This window comes from Peromyscus eremicus, chromosome 13 (genome assembly GCF_949786415.1).
Source record: "Peromyscus eremicus chromosome 13, PerEre_H2_v1, whole genome shotgun sequence".
NCBI classification, from domain to species: Eukaryota; Metazoa; Chordata; class Mammalia; order Rodentia; family Cricetidae; genus Peromyscus; species Peromyscus eremicus.
In genome coordinates this window covers 22,517,095-22,540,069 of record NC_081429.1, presented here as the reverse complement: position 1 = coordinate 22,540,069, position 22,975 = coordinate 22,517,095, and the positions used below count along the sequence as shown (strand labels likewise).

The 22,975-nt window shown below is 43.2% G+C and overlaps 1 protein-coding gene across 2 annotated transcripts in view; it reads left to right on the top strand.

The window, feature by feature from the left end:
* Ptprm (protein tyrosine phosphatase receptor type M) overlaps positions 1–22,975 on the top strand; it is a 713,675-nt gene that overhangs the window by 158,323 nt on the left and 532,377 nt on the right. For both annotated transcript variants that reach the window (XM_059277901.1, XM_059277900.1), the window contains exon 2: positions 6,612–6,734. In XM_059277901.1, coding sequence (XP_059133884.1) covers positions 6,612–6,734 — 123 coding nt within the window. The remainder of the gene's footprint in view (positions 1–6,611; positions 6,735–22,975) is intronic.

The window sequence follows — 22,975 nt, the reverse complement described above, 5'->3', positions numbered from 1 at the left end:
GCAGCCCCATCCCAGCACAGACATGGAGATGAGCCTTGCCAGGGCCAATGCTTGAAGGGAGTCCTTGTAAGGCTGTGCCTGCAGACATTGGAGGGGACGTGTCCTGGAGAACAGTACAAGCTGTACAGGTCAGGGCTCCACTGGGGCTCTCTGCAGAGGTCCTTGAGGCGGCACTTTAGGACAAGCTAGTGTTGGAGAGCTCAGGGCCAGAGAGGGTGCCTGCTTGGTGCACTAAGGACCTACCAGCACTATGATGAGGCCACCTCTTTCTGTGCTCTCTTTCCTACATCCTCTCCCAGAGGAAGCTTGATCTTCTTGCCAACAGGACAGGAAATGTAGATAGAATGTATAGACCAGTGGGCCTCACCCTTCCTAATACTGCAAACCTTTAATACAACTCCTCATGTTTGGGTGACTGCCCCCACCCCTGCAACTATAAAATTATTTTCATTGCTACTTCATAACAGTAATTTTGCTACTGTTATGAATTATGTTGTAAGTATCCATGTTTTTCTATGGTCTTAGACAACCACTGCCAAAGGATCATTTGATCCCAAATAGGGTCACAGTCCATAGATTGAAAAACCCCTGACCTAGATGGTCTAGACACTTTGCAGAGCAAGCACTATTAAGAGGAGTTAAAGCTGGTGACTGGCACAGGAATCTGAAGACTATTGGTGCTTGCCTGTAGAGTTAAAAAAAAAATTCGACTGAAGGAGATAAAATACACCTATATGTCATGTTGCAAAATAAGTTCTTTGTCGATATTGACGTGAATATCTTGACATATTGAGATAGAAGACTCACACTGTGTTTGAGGAGTAGACGAAATAATAAAACATTGCCCTTCAAATGTAGCTGGCATTTGTCCACTTAAGGCACTGGTCCCTGTGACTAGCAGAGCACGTTGGAGATCACAGGCTGCTCTCTGGCCAGCTTAAAAGAATTCTCACATACTGATTATCGACCTGAACCTTCAGCCTAGATGATCGGTTTCAGGTAGTGCCTTCTGCTCCCAAACCTTAGACACTTTTCGTACCAGCTTAGAAGCCCCTCTGGAATAAAGTTGGGAGACCTGGATCTTCACAAAGCTAAGGCGATCAGGGTGGAAATGATCCCTGTGTATCAGCAGAGAATCATTTAGTTTGTAAAACGGGTGTAAATGTGATCTGGATCAGGATGGTATGACGGCCGGGTACAGTCAAGGGAAATTTATTTTTAGATTTATTTCCATGTATGTCCCACTTCTGTGTGGGCACCCACAGAGGCCAGAAGAGGGCATCAGGTCCCCTGGACCTGGAGTTACAGGTGGTTGTGAGCTGCCATGCGGATGCTGGGAACTGAACTCCCGTTTTCTGGAGAAGCAGCGGACATGCTCCTAACTGCTTGAGCAACCTCTCCAGCCCCATTAAGTAAATAAATTAATAATTCATGTCTGTGTGAGCTTGGTTCATATTTGTGAGCACAATCGCCACAACATGCATGTAGAGGTCAGAGGGTGACTTTGTGTGGTCAGTTCTCTCTGTCCACCTTTATGTGGATTCCAGGGATTGAAACTGGGCCGCTTGGCTTGTACTGCAAGCTCCTTTACACACAGAGCCATCTTGCAAGCCCTCCAAAAATACTTCTGGCTACAACCCATGTCAGTTTGTTTTGGCTCTGTTATCTGTCTAGGACCGACTATTCAGATGGATATGAAACCTTCTAAATTTCCCTCTGGAGTGCGAGTTGGCCACCTCCTTTATACCTTATAGAGTAATTATTTCCTATTACTGTTGGCGAAATGAGCCATTTGTGCTACCCCAGAGAAAGAGGCAGGAAAAATTCCCTCCAGTATGCAAATGGCAATATTTTATTTTCATAAATCAGGACTGACCTTTATAGACAGCTAGGCTTGCTACCTAATTATTGCCAGAGTGAAAGAATGCTGGAGAGCCATAATTTGTAGAGAGTTCATTAACATTTAACCGGCTTATAGTTTTCAGCCACAATAAAAAGGGAAGATACTGAGCCACACAGTCAAGTTTACAGCTGTATCATCTTGAGATCTACCTGAATCAGGCTCAGTGGTGTTAGGCGTTGGATTAAGATCGTTCTCCTTGTTTGAGGGGATATTCCTTCATACTTTTTTAAAAATTTTCTGGTAAAATTATTGTAGGCCAATTCTGCATTGGATTTAAGGGAATGCATTGCCCACCCCCACCGTCTTTGTGTTTTTTGAGACAGGGTTTCTCTGTGTAACAGCCCTGGCTGTCCTGGAATTCACTCTGTAGACTTGGCTGTCCTCAAACTCAGAGATCCTCCTGAGTGCTGGGATTAAAGTCCTGCAACACTAGGCCCAGCTAAAAAAAAATTTTTTTGTAGTATTCTATGTGCATGAGTGTTTTGCCTACATGGATGTTTGTGCACCACATAGGTGCAGTGCCTGCAGAAGCCAGAAGAGGGTGTCAGATTTCTTGGAACTGGAGTTACAGGACAGTTCTAAGCAGCCATGTGGGTACTGGGAAAGAAATTCAGGTCCTCTGCAGGAGCTACAAATTCTCTTAACCTCTGCACCAACTCTCCAGCCCTTCATTTCCCATTCTTTTTTTAAAATTTAGATATTTGTCATGCTCAGATTGCAGCTGAATGCTATGTTGACTACAGTGCAGATGGAATGTTGCTCTTGAGTGATTTCCTCTTTTCTATGGGCTTTCAGACACGAGCTTTTATTTTTAAAGTGTAAGAGTGTGTGTGTGTCTGTCTGTCTGCCTGTCTCTGTCTCTGTCTCTGTCTCTGTCTCTGTCTCTGTCTCTGAGTGTGTGCACATGAGTGCAGGTGCCCACAGAAGCCAGAGGAAGGCGTTGGATCTCTTGGACCTGGAGTTAGGGTTGGCTGTGAGCTGTCCATTGTGGGTCCTGAAATCAGAATGCAGGTTTCCTGGAAGAGAGGAGCAGGATCTTAAATGCCACGCCATCCCTCCAGACCTAAGATACCTGTTCTTTCACTCTGCTGATTTCATTAAAAACAAACAAACAAATGGAAATACTGAGGGCTTGACTCTGGGACTTGTCTTTTGTGTCAGTGAAAAACTGAATTAAGAGCAAAAATTTAATTGTTCTCTCTTTATTTGGTTGTCTCTTCCCCTCCCCTCCCCTCCCCTCCTTCTATCCTCTCTTTTATCATTTTTGTTATTTTTTTGAGGGAGGGTCTCGCTGTGTATCCAAGGTTGGTCTCAAATTCGCCAAGCACACCAAGCTGACCTCTCCCTTGCAGCCCTCTGGTCTCAGCCTAATGAGAACCAGGATTTGTTTATTTCAATGCTGATGTCATTTCCTTTTTACCTTTTCCTATTTTATTTCAATAAATCATCGTTACTATCATAAGGTCTCACTGATAAAGAGTGGCATGCGAGGTCACATATCTTCAGGCAATCGGATGCACAGATGATCCTGTCTTCAAGGGCTTTGATGGTTACACACCATCTCGGAAAGAGATGTGTTTTCCCTTTATGCGTCCTTTCAAGTGACCGGGCAACACTGTGATGGGTAACTTAGTCCTCACCCTGGCATGGCATGCTCTTTCTGCTTTCCCTCTACTGTATTCGTCCGCCTCAGCAGCAGGTTACACCGTCAGTGCAACAGCCATTTGGAAGACCAGATCCTTAACCAGCCTCATGTTGTGTTGTGGACACTTCTATTGTTCCTGCCATTTGAGACTGTGATAAAGGAGTTACTCAGCACAGTGTCTGGGTTTTCTCCAGGTGCCCCTTTGTTTCAACATGGATGATGGTTTCTTTCTTTTCTTTTCTTTTTTCTTTTTCTTTTTCTCTTTTCTTTTCTTTTTTTTAAGACAGGGTTTCTCTGTGTGGTTTTGGTGCCTGTCCTGGATCTCACTCTGTAGACCAGGCTGGCCTCGAACTCACAGAGATCCGCCTGGCTCTGCCTCCCGAGTGCTGGGATTAAACGCGTGCACCACCACCGCCGCCCTGCAGTTTCCTTTCCTTTACTGTTATTTGTGCCACCGCTGTTTGGCTTCCTTCAGGCTGAAACTATTCTCCATGTCACAACTACAACTTGCAACAAAGGAACACTTTTTTTTTTCTCTCACAAATAGTTACATAGTCTTTGAACATCTCACCCATATTGGAATGTCATTAGCATTGGGTGCTGGACAGATCCACTTTTCTTCAGAGCTTGTTAAAACTCAGAGGGGGACACCACACGAATGATCATTTGTTGTCGGATTAAACTTTGAGTTTAATTCTGTACCTTTGATAATGAGCTTTGTGTCCCCAGGGGAAGGGTTAGTTGAGACTATAAGTAATGAAAGCATTCTAGAAGACAACACGCTGATTTCACCATTGTGCCTAGAGCTGCCGACTGAGACATGCTAAAAAGCCTAGAGAAGCTATTTGGGACAACCTGGGGTTTCCTGATTCCTGTTTGACATTTTCCAGGACATGCAGGTATATTTGGAAGGAGTACACATCATATCTGCTGATGTAGGTAGAGTAGTCCTTTTCCAAAATGCTAGGCACCAGACATGTTTTGGGTTTGGGTGAGTATTTTGAAATCCTTGGGTATATAATAAGATTAGCTATCTGGAGGCTATGACTGAGCTCTAAACACAGAATTCATTTGTTTCTTATAGGCCTGCACATATAATGTGATGATGATTTTTGCTTTATTTATTCATTTTATCTTATTTTTTTTTTACTTTTTGTGCACTGGCACTTTGATCTTAACCTATCACCTGCAACTAGGTGTGGAAGTATCTGAGCTTGTTGGACACTGTGAGTGAGCAAAAAAGTTTCAAGTTCAAGAGCATTTTGGATTTTGTGAGTAATTGTGATTATTCTGCAATGTAAATTTAGGTAGGATAACTAATTCCCAAGTGATGGGGTCAAGACTGGCAAAGCTGTCCACAGGCTGGAGGGATGCTCTGAAAATGAGACGGATTTAGTAAAGCTAAGTGGGCAGTCTTGTGAATTGAGAGGTCACACACATATGCACACATACACACACACACACACACGTAGAAACAGCTTGATGGCAGGTGTGGAAAGACACAGGCTTTCAGCTCAGGATAGACCAGTGCTCTTGCCCAAGCTGTTGTTGGGGTGAGAGGTCAAGGGCAGGAGTTGCATGGGTTCTTGCTCCAGCACAGGGTGCCATTCTTCGGGACAAGTGTTCAGAGAGCACCTGCCAGGGAGCTGACAGGTCTGGAAACCTCACAGGAGGAATTGGGGAGAGCAGAGCATGTATTGCCTGGGGACACTAAGACGCAGAACACGACAGCTTCTTTCAAACTGTCAGATTTCCTGTGCAGGAGCTGCGCATTTAACTGTTACCTTGCGGGGTGGAGGGAAGATAAATGGGTGCACGTTTCAAGAGGCGGAGTGGAGACTAAAACGTCTAGGAATGTTCTGGGAATTTTCTACACACAAAATGTGCAGTTTTTCCTGTCTTCAGAGGATGCCTGGTTGTTGTGGAAGGCATAGGACTGGTTTACGGTGGGGGTAAAAGTTAGGTCAGGTGACCTTCACATTCCGTTCTCTCTGGTTTATAATTGCTGTTTTCCTTGCCTTCTTCCTCTAGGGTGTATGTGACAGGCATAGTACAATAACAGTCCTAAAATTGCATCTCCATGTCATGAATCCTCACTTCTTACCAACTGCCAGCAATTATCATTAATATTTTGAATTAATAGGATCCATTTATTATGCAACTGATTATGTAATACCTGCTATTCATTATATAATGGGTATCAGGTTTTTCATGATCTGTGATCAGTCTCATCATTCACTGTCCCCTATGAATCATTTGCCAAAGATCTGCCACTATACGTATTTCAACATAACAGGCATCTAAGAGGCTGTAGAGTGGAATGGAAAAGCATCACTGGGCTGAATCACATTGGTACTGAAGCAAGTGAGTTGCTGACCATGTGTATACTGTGTTTTCTATTTTTTATTTAGATAGGTTCATCCATTGTACCAAAACTAAGCAGATGTTTGCCACATGTTTAGCCTTGAAATTTCTGCCATTTAGACTTGTGTGGACTATAAAGTGATGTCCTAATCCACATTGATTATGAGACCTCAAATTTCTTAAACCATAAACTGAAACTTGCTTCTGTGTAAGATAGAGAAGGATAATTTGAAAAATATTTTGCAGGCCATGCCCGTCATGTGTGGTATGCCTTATCCTCTACAGTGACACCAGTGTTTTAGTGAAAACATTTCTCTTTAATATTTTTGAACAATTTATAATTCTCTATTGAAAACATTGAATACTTGAGGGAATTCTTTTGAAGTTTTGAATGCAAGGTGAATTTTCAAAGTTCAGTGTTCATCTGGACAATGAAAATTTTAGGTTTGCTTATTTCAATTGTCTTCCACCAACATTAGGCTCCTTTTAGAGAGCAACGTAATGTATATGTATTGCTAAGGCATGGTTAATACTCAGCAACATTTGACAAGGTTAGGGAAGGGGTCAGTTCCACAGTTCCCAAGTGAAAGGGTCAAATCAGATTCAGTTTGATGTCAAGTAGATGGCTGTCTCCCTGATGAGTCTCCGATCAGCTCAGACTTGGGGTGACTAACCTTGCCTCTATTTCTACCATTGTAGGTGGCTGCCTCTTTGATGAGCCATACAGCACATGTGGATATAGTCAAGCTAACGATGATGACTTCAATTGGGAGCAGGTGAACACCTTGACCAAACCAACGTCTGACCCATGGATGCCATCAGGTCTGTTCTCACTGCTTAGTGTTCTTTCTGAAATAGGGGCATCTGGAGAGTCTTGGTCATCATCATAGAACACTGTCTACTGGGTATTGGTTGAGTGAAAGAGCATGTTGTTATGTGAGTGCTGTGCTCCATGGCTGCGTAGCTGGGGAGGATGTTGTAACTAAGAGGACTGATTACAGGAGTTTAGCCTTGCATCTCTCCCTGTAAAGACGAGTTACTGTTTGCTCTCTGTATCTTTGGGCATACCTTAGCTGGATTAGTGGACATTGCCCAGGTGATCCTTTCTTAAGCAACAGATATGGGGAATAGTTGGATGTCTGTTCTGGCAAACATGTGTGTCAAAAATGAGACTCTAGTTGTAAAATACAAATAGCATGGTTTCCAACATACAACAGGCCTTGAAGGGAAACTCCTCTCTCAAGCCTCAGAGCCTTAGAGGCTTTCTTGTACCTGGGAAATCATGATCTTGAAAGCATTCAGAGGATTCATGGATGTGTGTTCTCTCCTCCCTCTCCAGAGGAATGCTTAGTGAATTTCACACTAAGTAGAAACTACTTACCTTACTGAGCATCAGTGAGAATTCAGATTTTTGAAGGAAGAGTCGAAAGACAATGATTGATCTAATCACAGCAGAGCCTGACAATTTTGTAGAGACCCTCTTTCTAGGCTGTGACCTTGGCAGTCCTTTTACAGTCTTAGATTTGCAGATTCATAATTGAAATGGGCTGATGAATGTACCACTTAGTATTCAAACTGCTAAAAACATATTAGTGAGATTTGGGTTTCAGATAAAACACGTTTTTGTACTTTTTCATGAATATAAAGCTTTTCATTAATGTGCCTACATGCAGCAGTAATTAGATTTTGTAGGTAATCTTATAAAGGCAGCTTCAAAGCATGAGGTAGAATCTAATGTTGTTCTTAATAAGCTTTAACAATTATGATGCCCACCATGGGCTTTCCTCTCCTTCCCACATTTAATTCCTTATAATTTTCAAGTCAAGAACCCCAGTCTCTTTAACACTGTGACTTTGCCAGGCTTCCAAGTCTTCACAAGTCTTGTTTGGTTCCCCAGATCACTTTCTCCTTTGCTGTTTTTCCCTCTTCCTCCAGTGTGTGTGCCTTTCAATGCTGCTTCTGGAGCTAGTGGGCCACTCTTAGTTAGCTGGTCACACTTTAGCTCCCGTGTCTCTTTTTAGCTATGATTGACAGTTAGGAACATGGCTTTGTCCTTGCTGCATTGTGCCTCCCCAGGCAGAGTTCTTGCCCTGAAATCCTTTCAGTCTTTCCCTAACATCTCCCTAGGTGTCCACTGGTCTCGAGAGAAGCTGGGGTTGGGGAGAGTTAGACCTGGTAGATCTATTTATGCAAGCACAGACATGGCTGATGTCATGTGGCTTTCTGTAGGTTTATATATTACTAAGGATGGAAATCAGGGCTGCTTGCATCTTAGGCAAGTGCTCCATCTACCACTGAGCTACACCCCAAACCCTCAATTCATAATTTTTTGAATTTGGTATCTGTTTTCATTACCATGGCCATTTGCATTGAAATTTTTTTCCAATTTGGAAAAAAAAAAGTTACTTTTGAAAAGAAGCCTAAATATTGTAGAATCTTCTTCAGCCTGTGCTGATTCTGAGTCATAACATAAGCAACTCACTTGATGAAAAGAGGTTTGCTACCAAGTCTGGTGACCTGAGTTCGATACCCAGGTCTACAGGATAGAAGGAGAGAACCAACATTGTCCTCTTAATCTCTCATTGTAGGAAACAAACTCAAGTCTACAAGTTTGTGTGCTTGTTCATGCACACACACACACACACACACACACACACACACACGTAAATAATAAATATGTAAATATAAAAACAACTATTGAAATTTCTTATGGTAAATGGATGGCAGAGAGAACCATATGGCTTTTGTGGGTTGCGTTTAAGCCTTTATTTAACAATAGTATTGGATTTGTTCTTGCATGTGTGTTACTTGGTCTGCTGCTGCATGTAGGCCAGTGCTGAATTGACTCATATAAATAGTTGCTCTCTTGGCCAAATCCAGCCTGCTGCTTTGATATGCCTTGTAAGCCAGGAGTGGTATCTCCATTTTTAAGTGATTGGAAACTTTTTTTCCCAAAGGATAATAGTATTTTGTGAGATGAGAATGTCAAATTGCATTGCCCATGGAATTTTCTTGACACACACCTATGGCCGTGCAGATGAACAGTGTGCCACAGTGTGAGCTGTGTGGTCTCAGCTGTTGTTGGGATAGAGACTTAGTGGCATGCAGAGCTACACCCTTCGTTCTGTTACTGGGGAAGTTTGCACCCCTGTGAGAGGCTGTTTGGGGGTCAGCCCTTAACTGAGTGTTGTTTTAGATCTTGGCTCATATTTCTTTCTTTCTGTACTCACATTCTGATTCTTACCCAGAAGTACGAGTTCACCTTTCCTTTCACTTCCTGTTTTTGTGGGTTTCCAGTCATCAGCTTGTCTCTCTCTCCTTTGTCCAGAGCCACGGTCTGGGTTGCACTACTGGGATTCTTGTTAGCAAACAACCCATCAAAATGAATTTCAAAATGATTAAAGCCTAAAATGTCGGCTCATTTTTAGCCTTTTATTTTACTCTCTCCTTTTCTGAAGTCAAAGGAAGGATTTGTTCCTCGGTATCTCCCATGTTCTAGGCTATTCATAACCACATTAAAAAAAAAAAAACTAAACACAGTATAAAGCTTCGCCCCAGCTTCCTTGAGCTCTCCTCTAAGCTGGTTGTGCAGCTCTGGAACCACATGGTTAACACAGATGAATGCGAAGCGTCATGCACCTCTGTGTATTGAAATGCTACGCTTTTGTAGTAGGCTCTGCACTATAACGGTTTTCTTTAGGGTGAAATGACAATAAACGGAGTTTCTTTTATTGGTCACTGGGCAGCTTGTTTCGTGTGACTTGGTCGTCTTAGCACTGTGGGGACTTTTAAGTTTTACCACAAGGATTGCTTGTTGTGAGCATGGGAGCTTAGAGTCAAACCAAAATAAGAGTCTGGTGGAATCTGTTAGCCCCTGATAGACCACATCACATCCTGTGAGTATCACACAGGCATTTGTTCTAAGAAGTGTTTCATGACCACGGAACAGGTACCTGGGACAGGACAATGGCCCGTGTTTCTACTGTATGATACTTGTAACTTACTACTCTCATTCTCAACAGTGGATATTTATTTAATTTAAATACTTTTTTCAGTACTGGGGAGTGAATTCAGGGCTTTATCCATGCTAGGTAAATGTTCTACCCCTGAGCTATATGCCCAGCCATTTTTCTCCTTTTATTTTGAGACAAGGTCTCGCTAAGCTATCCAAGCTGGCCTCGAACTCACTCTGTAATTCCATGTAAAGCCTGAACTTGTGACCCTCCTGCCTCAGCCTCCTCAGGAGGCCTGCACCATCAGGCCGGGCTTTAAAATTGACACTGAAGAGGCTTGAGAGATGACTCAGTGGTTAATACTTGTGCTGCCTTAGCAGAGGACCGGGGTTCAGTCCCCAGCACCTAGCAAGGGGCCTTTCACAACTGCCTATAACTCAACCTCCAGGGGATGTGACACTTACTTTTGATTTTCACAGATGCCTGCACTCAAAACTCAAAACCAAGTGTGTGTGTCTGTGTCTGTGTGTGACACACACACACACAGACACACACACACACACACACACACTTGTAAGCTACTATGCCTCTAAAAGCAACTATTATGAAGTGAACTTGGACCCTATTTCGGGGGTAGGTAATCCCACTCCTGCTTCTCAGAGAGTGCTGTTTTCCTTCCTTGTCTCAGCTTTACAGATGCTGTGACTCATCTGCAGGGTGATAGTGACTAAGGACTAAATCATGGCCATGGTGCCCAACTGAAGGCAGGGAGACAGAGTGCCTGGCAGAGCAGTGATAGACACTCTTAGTGTGATGACCCAGAAAATAGAAAAATGACTATGTGTATTTGTTTAGCATCAGCTGCACATTGGGGCGGATGATGGGCTGACAGTGTAATTGAAGTTTTCTCTTTGGGCACACTTATCAGGCATATTTTGCACGTGCTGGGGAGAGCCTCCCCATTTATTTGCACTCTGGATCTCCTGTGGTGTTTGGGGACTGTTGAGGAGAACAACTGTGAACTTGGAAAGGCTATGTTTCCTCTTAATTCACGGTGTGTACCCAGTAAGAAATACTTTTGTCACAAATTACTCAAACATTTGTTTAATGATCTCATTGATTCGTCAATCAGCTGCCCCTCTACAAATGTTGATTAAACACCTGCTACGTGCCAGACATTGTTGCTGATGCCCAATGAATCCTCATAGTGTGAGCGGAATAAATAGATGTGTTCCTGGAGCATCTTCACATTCTAGGTCTGTCTGGATGGGTCAAGGATCATATGCGACAAAGTGTGTTTGCTCTTGTTTAGCTGTGAGGTGGAAAATATTTTAATGACAATGTCAAATTCAGTTCATCAGATTTGGCACTCAGCAGTGTAAGGTTGGGTTTAGCTTTCCTGTATGCTTAGCCCCTTAAACAAAATAAAGCAAATGATAGGAAAGGGGAAGGAGAGTCTAAATGACAGACAAATGGCTCTCCTTATTGATCAATCAGCCTCTTAGACAAATTCTCTGGGACATACAGATGATTCCAGCAGTTGGCACACTTGCCCTCTTAGCTTTGTGTAACTCATGCTTGGGGTGGCCCCAAAAGACTGGGTGACAGTGTCCATACTTGACACCACAGGAATCAGAAGTTCAGAGAAGTAGATCCTGTGGGAAGACCAGCCTTTTCTTTTGCTTTTCTGACTGTCCTTGGATGACCTTGTCAAGGTGTGCATGCAGCGAGGGCATTGCTGTTCCATCTAGGTGGCATCGCCAGCACCTTTAACTGATCCTGAAGGCTGCCTGCTGTGGGACAGCCTGCACACCCTACGAGGGCCAGCCACTGCCCTGTCCCTTCCTAAGACTCTTGTGTGAGTCCTTAAGCTCTTCGTTTTATTCCGTCCTCACTCAGTAATATGGTTGGCCTTCCGTATCTGTGGGCTCCATATGCATGGGTTCAACCCACTGCAGACAGACAGTATTCAGAAGAAACTCTCTCTACTGGCCTTGCACAGAGGTTTTTTTTTTTTTCTTCTCATTTTTCTCTCAACAATGAAGTGTAACTGTTTATATATCATCTACATGGCATTGGTTATTATAACTCCTGCAGGATTGACATAAATATATAGCCTAAGAATGACAATGTACATAGTGAATATTATAACACTTAATATAAGGGACTTGAACATCAGTGATTTGGGTATCACTGGGTGGTCCTGGAACAAATCCCCTGTGGATGTTGAGGGACAGTTGTATTTCTGTGTGCAGTGACTTCCATGGGCTTGGCCGGACCTGTGGGGCCCAAAGCAGCTGAGTCATTCTTCCTGGTGATTGTAACCCATGGAGGAGGCAGGCATTTAACTGATCAGTAGTGAAGACATAATGAATGCTAGGCAGTACTTAAGACCGAGAACAAAACTTAAAGTCAGGATAAAGTTTGAGTAATGATGGAAATGGCAGATGGTGCCCACGTTACTGAATAGAGATCTAAATCAAGGCAGGGCCAGGAGCCATGGAGGCTGAGTGATCCAGGTGAGCTGGGGACAGGAGCAAAGAGGTGACCTTTGCAGGGTGACAGATTATACAGGACCCTGAGAACTGTAAGATGTTGAGACCTGCCAGAACTGACCAGGGAGAAAACTTGTCATCCATATCAGAATCTGAGCCTCATTCCTAACCCAGCATTGGGCTGAAGAAATACCCCTTCTCCTACTACTGTTCCTCCTCTCCCTCCTCTCCATCTTTTCCTCTTCCTTCTTCCTCATCCTCCTTTTGTTCTTTTCCTTCTTCTGTATCTTCTTTCTCTTCCCGCCTCTCTCTATACTTTCCTCCTCTTCTGTCTTTACTCTTCCTCTTCTCCCCTCTCACTGTGCTCATCCATTTTCCCTCCCCCTCTCTCCCTCCCCCTCCCCCGCTTTCCTTCTTCCTGTTTCTTGAGTTTAGTGTGAATGTATCTCTGAGCATGCCTTCCACTCTGTGACTAGCTCATGCCCATTTCCTGTTATCTTTTCTCAATGACACAAAGTGAAGAATAGGACCTAAAAACCTTTGTGAGTTTGTTGAATAGATTCAAAAATCTGAAGGAGGTCTTTAAGAGTAGAAACTCCTTGTAGTGTGGTGGTAAGAGCCATCAGAGTGCATGCTCTGTTATCCATGGAACGTGCTTCCAGTTTTCACTTTTTCATAAAACTTAGCACAGTGATTGTGTGACTTTATCATAAAACTTAGCACAGTGATTATGTGACTCTATCATAAAACTTAGCACAGTGATTGTGTGACTTTACCATAAAATTCAGCATAGTGATTGTGTGGGGGCCTTACGTTTGGGATTATTTTAGTTGAGTCTGGATATCAGGTCACTTCACCCAGGGCATGAAAAAGGTTTTGTTTTTTCTTGATGATCCCATTCAAGTCTTCCACCCTGCGACTTCCAAAGGACGTTCTTCCTTCCTCATGGAACTCATCACCACATGAGAATTAGAATGAGTTTTTCACTTTGAAATGTGAGCTACGAAACACGATGATGGGGCTGTATCCTGTCAGCAGTTTCTGAGTTACAGAATTTAGAGAAACAACTTGAGATGACAGTGAACCCAATGGGCAGTTTAGATCTGTGACCTGTGGGGAGCTCCTGGTTCTGCGAGCCTCATTTCCACCTGTGTGATAGTGGTGCCCTCGGGGCAGCCCTTATGGCTGTGGGAGGGTGTGTGTGTGTGTGTGTGTGTGTGTGTGTGTGTAACTGTAACAGCTCAGGTTATATGAGGTTTTTGGATATGGCTGCAGGTGAGGGATCACATATCTCATTAATTAGAAAAGCAATAAGAGTTGCTTAGTTCTTGAATTATGCATGATTTGGATTTTTACCCAATGGAAAATTATGATAAAATAAAAAAGCACCAAATTAACCATTGAAAAAGTAATTTCTTTTTTAAATTATAATATTACATAATTTCCCCCTTACCTTTCCTTCCTCCAAACCTTCTCACATAGGAAAGGGTCCTTGTTCTTTTTCAAATTCATGGTGTCTTTCTTCACTTATATTGTTGTTGAGTGGTGGTAGTGATGGTGGTGATGGTGGTGGTAGTGATGGTGGTGGTGATGGAGGTGGTGATGGTGGTGGTGATGGTGGTGGTGATGATATTGGTGGTGGCGGCGGCGGCGGCGGCGGTGGTGGTGGTGATGATATTGGTGATGGCGGTGGTGGTGGTGGTGGTGGTATGTGTGTATGTATTTCTAAAGAAGACGTGTAGTCTTCTCAGTCGGGATAATGTTATGTGTGTGTCTCAGGGCTGATCATTTGGTATTGAAAAGCAATTGGTGTTCTCTTCCCTGGGAAAGACTATTTCTCCCACTCTCAGAATTCTTCAGTTCCTGTGTGTAGGGTTGAGGCCTCATGGCCTTTACTCCACTCACTTTAGCATGACTTCTGTTGTCCTCCTTCAGCTCATGTTGAGGAGGTCACATTGGTGAGACTTTACGGGTGGACCTTCTGACATTCACTGGAGACACAGTCTCACGGTGAATTCCCCGTTCCTCCGGCCCTCACAGCCCCTCTGCCCCTCTTCCTCAGTGACCCTTGAGCCTCACATGCAGGAGCTGTTTTGTAGACCTATCTTTTTGAGATGGGGCTCCTCAATGCTATGTTGTGATTGGTGGTGGTCTTCTTTATTGTCCTCCTTCTGTTAAAAAGAGACGTTTCCTTGATGAGGGGGTGATGGCTATGCTTATTTGTGAGTATAAGAACAAACACTTAGAATGTAGTCAGGGATTATGCTGGTTTAGTCAAGTGGTGGTCGTAGGTTTTCCTCCACCATGACTTCACTAGCCCTTAGCTAGTTCTTTCGGTTTCTAGTACCAGGAGTCCTTTCCCTCTTGTTGAACAGGTCTTAAATCCAACTAGAGAGCTGCTGGTTACCACCAAGTTATGCACGCCGCTACTGCATGCTTAGGGCTATCATGCCAGGCTGGCTGTTGTGGTTCAGAGATGTCATAGCCGGGTAGGGCTGGTGGTTGTTCCCTCCTTCAGAAGCTTGCCTGGAGCCTCTCGATACTAAAGAGGCTAGACCTGACCTCAGGGAGCAGGACTTCAACTCCATTCCAGCACCGGAGCCTCTGGGCCCTGTGTCTGAAGTGCGTGGTATCTTAATAGGGTCTTACCTTTTACTTCAGGGGGGCAACCAAGGACAATAGCAGTAGTTTGTAATGTTTGGGGAGTCTCTTGCACAGCCCTGACTAGCAACTTAAAAAGGGTGCGTCTCATGCCTGCTGTTGGGTTTTGGTAGGTGGTCTTTGGCTCTTAAAGGGAGCCTTGTCAGCCTAGATGGGGAAACTTGAACTACATGTGTATATTTTTATGCTGACTTACCGCTATTATAGATATTTTAGGTAGTTAATAGTTCCTTCTGACTTCTTCACATATCCTTTCTGTTATTTTACCCTTCTTCTTCTGAATTTCTTTTCCCCCCATCCCTAATTAGAGCCCCCCTCATTTTCTCACTCCCCCCTCAGATCACATGTACCCTGCTATTCTCCTCCATCGCTCCTGTCCCAGCCATGACTCCGTTTTATCTTCCTGGTTTCTGCAGTTATTCCAGGATATGTACTCGCATCTGAAAACTTGTCCCATTGAACTCTGGGAGCCAGTGTAGAGCCTTTCTCCCTTAAGTTGCCACGGGAAAAGAAGCTAAGCCAGCATCCTTCTGTGTTGTGTTGTTTTGCTGACGAGGATACCTTCAGTGATTCTGCTTTGATTTGCAGAAGCTTTCGAGATAAAGACTGACACTGTTTCCAGCACGGCTACAACATTTGCTGTTTAACTGTTTCATCGGGGCCAGTGGACGCCATTATATTGTTTCTGACCACTTAGACCAGTAGTGTATTCTTAGCAGTCAACAGGTGTTTTCCTTTAAATCTCTTCTAATTTCCCAGAAACTCACACAACATAAGAATAGTGATTAACTCTGTTTAACATATTTGCTGAAAAGTATACAAATCAGCCTGTGTATATAAATATGTACTGTAATAGTTTTACTTCTTGTTTAATTTCCTGTAAAATGATACGAGATGACATTAGAAAAAGGGATACAAGGCCAAATAATAGAATAAACAGAGAGGTCAAATGTGGCAGATGCTGTAAATGGAACTAGCATCTGAGTTCCATGATGAGGAATGAGAGACACAAGGACCAGACAGATTAGATGATGGCATGGGTGTTACACTTGGCTTCAGAACAGCATGCTGAGAATTTGGGCAGTCTTAGGGTCCACTCTGCCCACCAGCTACGCTCCACAGGGAAGGGCTGATGCTGAGTGTGGCCAGGTTATACAAATGAAGAACCTACTTTGTCAGTAAGTGTTAGGGGGCAGGACCACACATTATGACTCGGAATCCAGAAATAGCTGCTTCATCTTCAGAGCGGATTCCTGACAAGCAGCATAAACTGGGGGTGAGCGAATTGCAAAACCATTTTCTCGAGACCAGAAAGCCTAGATACTTGTCTCCAGGACCAAGAGAAGTTGGTCAGTAGCTGTCTCTCTGTGACCGCATGTGTGTGGTCAGACAGGCTTGGGGTGGGAACGTATTGCTCTGCTTGGGCAGAGCCGAATGGCAGGTAGGTGACAGTCTTGGTGAGTTCTCACACAGCCAAAACAGGGGTTGCCATGCACATTCTGGGTGACCCGAGGCCCTCATCGTTCACATTCTGCTGCCTGCGTCACAGAATGTGACACAGTCCCTCAGAAGTGCCTTCAGGACTTCCCATGGCCCAAGTTATAAAAGTGTTAAAAGCATTTAAATGGGAAATGCTAGGTTCAGTTTATTTTCAACTGCAAATCAGGGCAGAGTGAGGTTCCCTCCTCCACATCATGCGTAAAGCATAGCTGTAGGACTGAGTCTGTAGTGACATGGGGGTATGCATATCCATGGGTGTGCCTGTGAAAGCCGGGGGTTCATATCAGCTATGTTTTATTATCCCCACTCTTCCCCCACCCTCTTTTTGAGTTAGTCACTGAACCTGCACCTCACCGTCACCATGTTGACTAGATGGGCCGGCCACCAACTCCCTGGGACCCAAATTGATATGCCCAGTTTTTCTGTAGGTGCTGGGGTCTGAACCCAGTTCTTCAGCTAAGCCATCTCCCCAGCAAGCTGAGGAAACACTGAGCCCCTGGAGGAAGAGAAGCAAGGGGAGGATTTGACAACTGACCTTAGGGAAAGGAAGGAGAAAGTACTGACTACATGAAGATGAAAATTCAAATAGTCTATATTTTGTGTGTGATACATGTAGAGATATGTGTGTATATATATATATATATATATATATATATATATATATATATATGTACAATGTATGCAGATGTGTTGAGTGCTGGTCCTTTCTCTCTACCTTGTAAGAGAGGATTTTTCCTGTTTGCTGCTGTGGACACCAGGGTCAGAAGGGGACCTTTGCAGCAATCCTCTTCCCATAATGAAGTGCTGGAACTCCAGGTGGCACATTGACCACTGGGTCCCATGTCTACTTGGGTCCTGAGGATCTGAATTCAGGTTGTCATGGTTGCATGGCAAGAGCTTTACCTGCAGAAGCATCTCCCCTGTCTGAAAACTCCGATTTTTTTGATGAGTGTGTCAAAGATGTCATAAGGAGATATGATTGGTAAATAAATACTGAAGAAACATGTGAATATGCAAGATTTCCTTGATTTTAGGAAACTTGATGCCAAAATTTTAAAGGATCATAAGTGTTGATGTCTGTGCAGACAGAAAATAAGTGAAAGTGTGTGTGTGTGTGTGTGTGTGTGTGTGTGTACAGCAGACATGCAAATGTGAGCATCTTAACAATTATTAAAGCTAGGTGAAGTGCAGATAAGTGTATTGAATCTTCAACTCCTTTGAACTCCTGAGGTAAGCAAAATTTGCAGTGCAAATGCAGGGAAGAGGAGAACACAGGGCTGGGATGGATTGACAGGGCGCCATGCCGACCTGATTTCTACCCACTGATACATTTTAGGCAAATGCTGTCAAATCGCACCGAAAATATTTACATTTCAAACGACAGAGACTGAGCCCTGGTTTCCCTTTCTCAGCGTATTGTGGTGGTTCTTGGTCATTGCTGGAGAGGCTCTTCGGAGCCCAGGGATTTATGTAACACCAATTTGGAGCAACTAATTTCAGGCCTATAATTCTAGGACTCTCTAAACTAGGGCAAGTCCTTCATGCTGCGGTGGTCGGCCTCAGTGGATGTATCGAGTGTAACTCAGTGTCCTATGGGTAGATACCTTGATGGTTGACTGACACTGATAAGAAGGTGTATGAAAGGGGAGACTATTAAGTTTTATTTTTGAATTTGTATGTGCATGTATTTCTGTCCTCTTCAGAGCAGGAGACTATGGAGAAGTTTCTGTCTGTTTCCTGGCAAACTCTAGGAAATGATTATGCAGATCATTATTTTAAATAAGTGGACTTTAATGCCTACTTAACCGATACTTTATTCTGGATCGTGACAAATTATATTTTAATGCAGTATTTTGAAGCCTAAGTGGTGGAAAGAGAAGTAAATATGGCTATTTAATTAATTGTCTGCCGGACAATCATAGTGCCTCTATGTGGTAGGTGGACAAATCCAAACAACTAATTATATGGCAGTAAATGTCTGCATCAGATACCTGGGGTGGCATTTTAATATAGTGAGCGGGACTTTTATGATGTGTCAATGAAAATTGGTTTATCAAGTGACTGGTCCTTAGTGGTGTGCTTTAATTTTCCACTATAGAACTGTTTCTTTCTCTGTGAATGTATGTGTTTGTGCATGCAGTCATGGGGGGGAGGGGGTTCATGTGCACATGTGTGTGGGTTTATGTAAAGACATGACGTTGACCCGAGGTGTCTTCCTTAATCAGTTCTCCACCTTGTTTTTTGAGACAGTCTCTTACTGAGCCTGGAGCTCACTGATTTCACTGGCCAGCAACTCTGGGGGACTTTTCTTTCTTGGTATCCCTGTTGCTGGCATTATAAATGCATGACGTCATTGGCTGGCTTTTACATGGGTGTTGGGGATTCAAACTCTGGTCTGTGTGCCTGCCCAGCAAGCACTTGACTGAGTGAACCATCTCTCCAGCCTTAGCATTGTATCCCGTTGCATTTTCTCATTCCTCTTAAGGAACTTGAAAGGGCTGTCTTCTGCATCGTTAATTACAGAGAATGTGTACAGTACTAAAATCCTGATTGATAGACTTGAAGATATAGGTTGTGTTTGATCCCAGGCTTTTCAATCTAGATAACTGGGGTTCCTGGTCGTGGTCTTTGGTAGTTATAAAATTCTCATCTGTTCATTTCTTTTCATGATGTTTGTTTGCTCCTTCCTCCTCTGTTGAACTTAAGAACCACCCTGGGGTCTCACACCTTGTGAAAATACTGTTGCCTCCCTAATTATTCTCTGCAAACAAAGTGTCTCTTTCTTCTTGGAGTACCGTGGAGTGACAGGATGCAATTTGCCAGTAGGTCAACGACTGAGCTGATGACAAGTGACCTTTCAGCATTGCAATCAATGCTTGTTATTTGGAAAACAAAATGATACAGTTTGTATCTTTAAGCTGGTAGGTCATTGGGTCTTCCCACCATTGACAGATAAATTTGTTACCTGACCCAGATCAGTCAGTTCAGAGAGGAATGTTTGTTTCTGGGTGGGAAAGATGGCTCAGTGATCAAGAACAGTTGTTGCTTTCTCTCGCTGAGGTCTAGAGTTCAGTTCACCATGTAGCAGGACCTACAACTGCATATAACATGCACCCAGGGGATATGATGTCCTCTCCTGACATTCATGGGCACAACACTCTCACACACATACTCACACAGATATGCAAATAAAAAGTAATAAAGAGAATTCTTTTACAAGTGTTGATTTCTTTCAATTGATCTGGACTTTGGTCATCTGAAAAGGTAAAAAGCATTTGTCCGTGGCATAATTTATTAGGAAGAATTGGCTTTTAATACTGATCAAACAGCGGGTGCTAGAGTGTATAAATGAAGTGCCCTTTTTTAGACAATAACACTATACGAATTTCAGCAAGCTTTTACTATATTTTGTTTATATTCTGTTTCTTAATTGTTTTGAGGAGAACAATTTTAAACATGTAGGCTTGCGTGTGTCGCAGTAAAACAGAGTCTATTCCCACATTCCCTGAAATTTGTGTGGGGAGGTCAAGGCCGAGTCTAACTATAGACAACTTTTAGTAAACGATGGGAAGCGGTGAGCTGAGAGCGGATGTAGCCCTTGTGGTAGTTGGTAGATGTAGGATAATTGCTTTCACCTTCTTCTAGACACACTGGGACGTTGCGCATCTGTGTTGCCTGTTTTATACATGAAAACATCTGCCTTGGCTGAGGAAATGTAAAGGAAGCTTGCAGATCCAGGATAAGCCTTATCATGTTTTCTTTGCTTCATCCTTTCTTGGAGATTGTGGAAGCATTGGGAAGCTTTCATGCTGAGTGAGTGCTGGGATAAGAAAGTTGCCTCTCAAATTCACACTGGAACTGAATCCCGAGTTTCATGTGCTGATGGTACATGTTGATGGGAGGTTAAGGTCATGAAGTCCTGAGGATGTGGCCCCATGTAGGGGTCGATGGCTTTATACAAAGAGGGCCCCAAGCAGACATAGCCTCTTGATGGTACTGTGTAACTTGTTCTACGATGTTGTGACAGAGCACAAAGGCTCCACACATCCCCGTGGCGCGTGTTTGGATTCCTCAGCCTTCACTATCACAAGAGACGAGCATTTCTTTATAAAATACCTGGTCTGTGGTTTGGGAGTAACAACAGAAAACAGATGAAGGCAATACCTGGTGCCTGGGAAGGAAATAGACTGTTGTATTACACCTCTGAGGATTGAGGGGTAACGGGAAACCTCTGGAGATTGGGGGTTAACGCAAAATCATTCTTAGACTCCTTGGTGGTAGGATGCTTTTTGTATCCTGAAAATATTTTGAAAGATTTAAAGAACTGTTGTCAGTGTCGATGTGGGCAATGCCTATTGGTAATTTTTGGATTATATACTAAAACTGTGCAGGGGTGGGGCGGGCTGAGAACACAAGAAGCAAAGGCAGCCATTCCCTTGGGTATCAGAACAACACTGAGCAGGTGAGAGGAAGCAGGGAAGTACAGTCAGGTGTTTTGTTATCATGGAAATAGTTTTATTTGTGGTCCTCTGAAAGGATCTCGGGGACCTGAGGGGTTCTGGAAGATACTGAGAAGTACTGTGAAAGGCTTTCTTGAGAGATGTGACTACTTCAGTTTATAGTTAGCAGCTCAGAGAAGCCATCAAGGAAAATAAAGGAAACTTCTAGAAATTGCAAAAAAAGATACCCCTGGGGGTGATAATTCACTTTCTCTTTGAATAAAGATAATATAAATGGCTCATTCCTGTTACTGAGAAGTCCTTTCTACTAACAAATACACATTTCACTGGAGTATCAAATAAGATAATACACACAGAATGACAGTGTAGAAGGCAACATAACCGTGTGTGGATGTTATTAATTCTATGAATGTTGAGTTTATGAAATCTTGTGCTCCAGAACAATTGGAAAGTAGGATTAATATTCATACATTTGAAATTGAGTATAGGATTTCTAAGGAATAGAAGGTTGAATAAAGTGAATTATTTAAACTTATATATGAGTGAACCCATCTAAATTCATTCAGTAGTGCCTCTTCTGAGATTTTTTAACTGCAAGCTGTCATATATATTGTCAGGATAAAGTCATTTCAACTTCTTCTATTATGAAATGTATAGTGACAAAATGATATAAAGATGACTAAACACATTTCAGAGAGGCTTGAAAATGGTGCTTGATGGAAATTACATACGAATCGATAACAAACCCCACAGGTGGATTTGACACTCATTCCCCATCAATAGGCCACTCATATAAGGTAACAGATTTATTTCCAGGAAAAAGATCTGAGTTCTAATTGGATTTGCTAATATTTCAGAGGTGCAGCCAATGAACACTGTCAGAGTTTTATGATAATGTTGCTGGGGAAGGAGCCCCCAAGAAGGTGATGATTTGGACAGATTTATCCAGCTCTTATGATAGTTCATGCTTAAGCTTGGAGAGGAAGAGATGAGCTTTCTAGGTTGTTGATAATCTCTTTCCTTAAATATTTTTTCTTAACAGTTTTACAGGTGCACACAATGAATTCAGACACATCCCCTACCTCAGATCTTCCTACCACCCCCATTTATCTCCCTGTATCCCACACATCTGTCTCATGTTCGTATCCATTTTCTTTTGTGACTCACTGAGATTTGGGGATATGCCTACTTGTAGTCAGGCACTGGTTTTGTGTCCTCCAAGATAAAGAGCTGCTTTCTCAAGTACATCTGAAGCATGCGCTTCACTAAAGGACAGAGAGTCTCCATGAAATGTTCCTATTTTGTTCATATACTGTTGATTTTGGCTACCAAACCAACAACAGCCAGAAACAGCACCCTGTTGCCTTTCACCCTTTGAGGAATAAAAGCCATAGATGTGGTTGACAGGAGCTAGCACTTCGCTGATCTCCAGGAAGAAGTAGGGTGTTCTTATTCAGTTTCCTTCTGAGACGCATTCAGCAGAGCCTTGCCTTCTAATCTCGGTAATTCCTAAATTCCCCAGCAGATGGAGATCTGTAATCCTTCACTCCTCTTCCCTGCCCCAGGTGTCTTGCTTAACTTCTAGTTCAGATGCAAGGTCAGGTGCCTCAAGAGAGATAATGAATGCATCTCTTGCATGTCGTTTCCTTCCTGCCTGTGGCCTGTTTGGGGCTGTGGAGAATTCTGATTTATCCTTGCAGTGCATAAGGTCATTGTCATTAGTAATCCCCTCCAGTGGATAAGACCAGTGCACAGAGCAGAGCATCCCCACCTCTGAGGAAAGAATGACTTTAAATCCCAGTGGAGGCAGTGACAGGCCACATCCTACCCACAGATTGGGTCAGAGGTCAGATCTGGTTTCAACCAGCAGGGTTAGCATTGGTCACAGATTTCTGAGGTCATCATAAGGAGTGGAAAGTCTGTTGCATTTTCCTCTCTGTGTCCCCACTAAGCCAAAGGGAAGGGAATTTTAAGATGGTCCCTAGCTCCAAAGG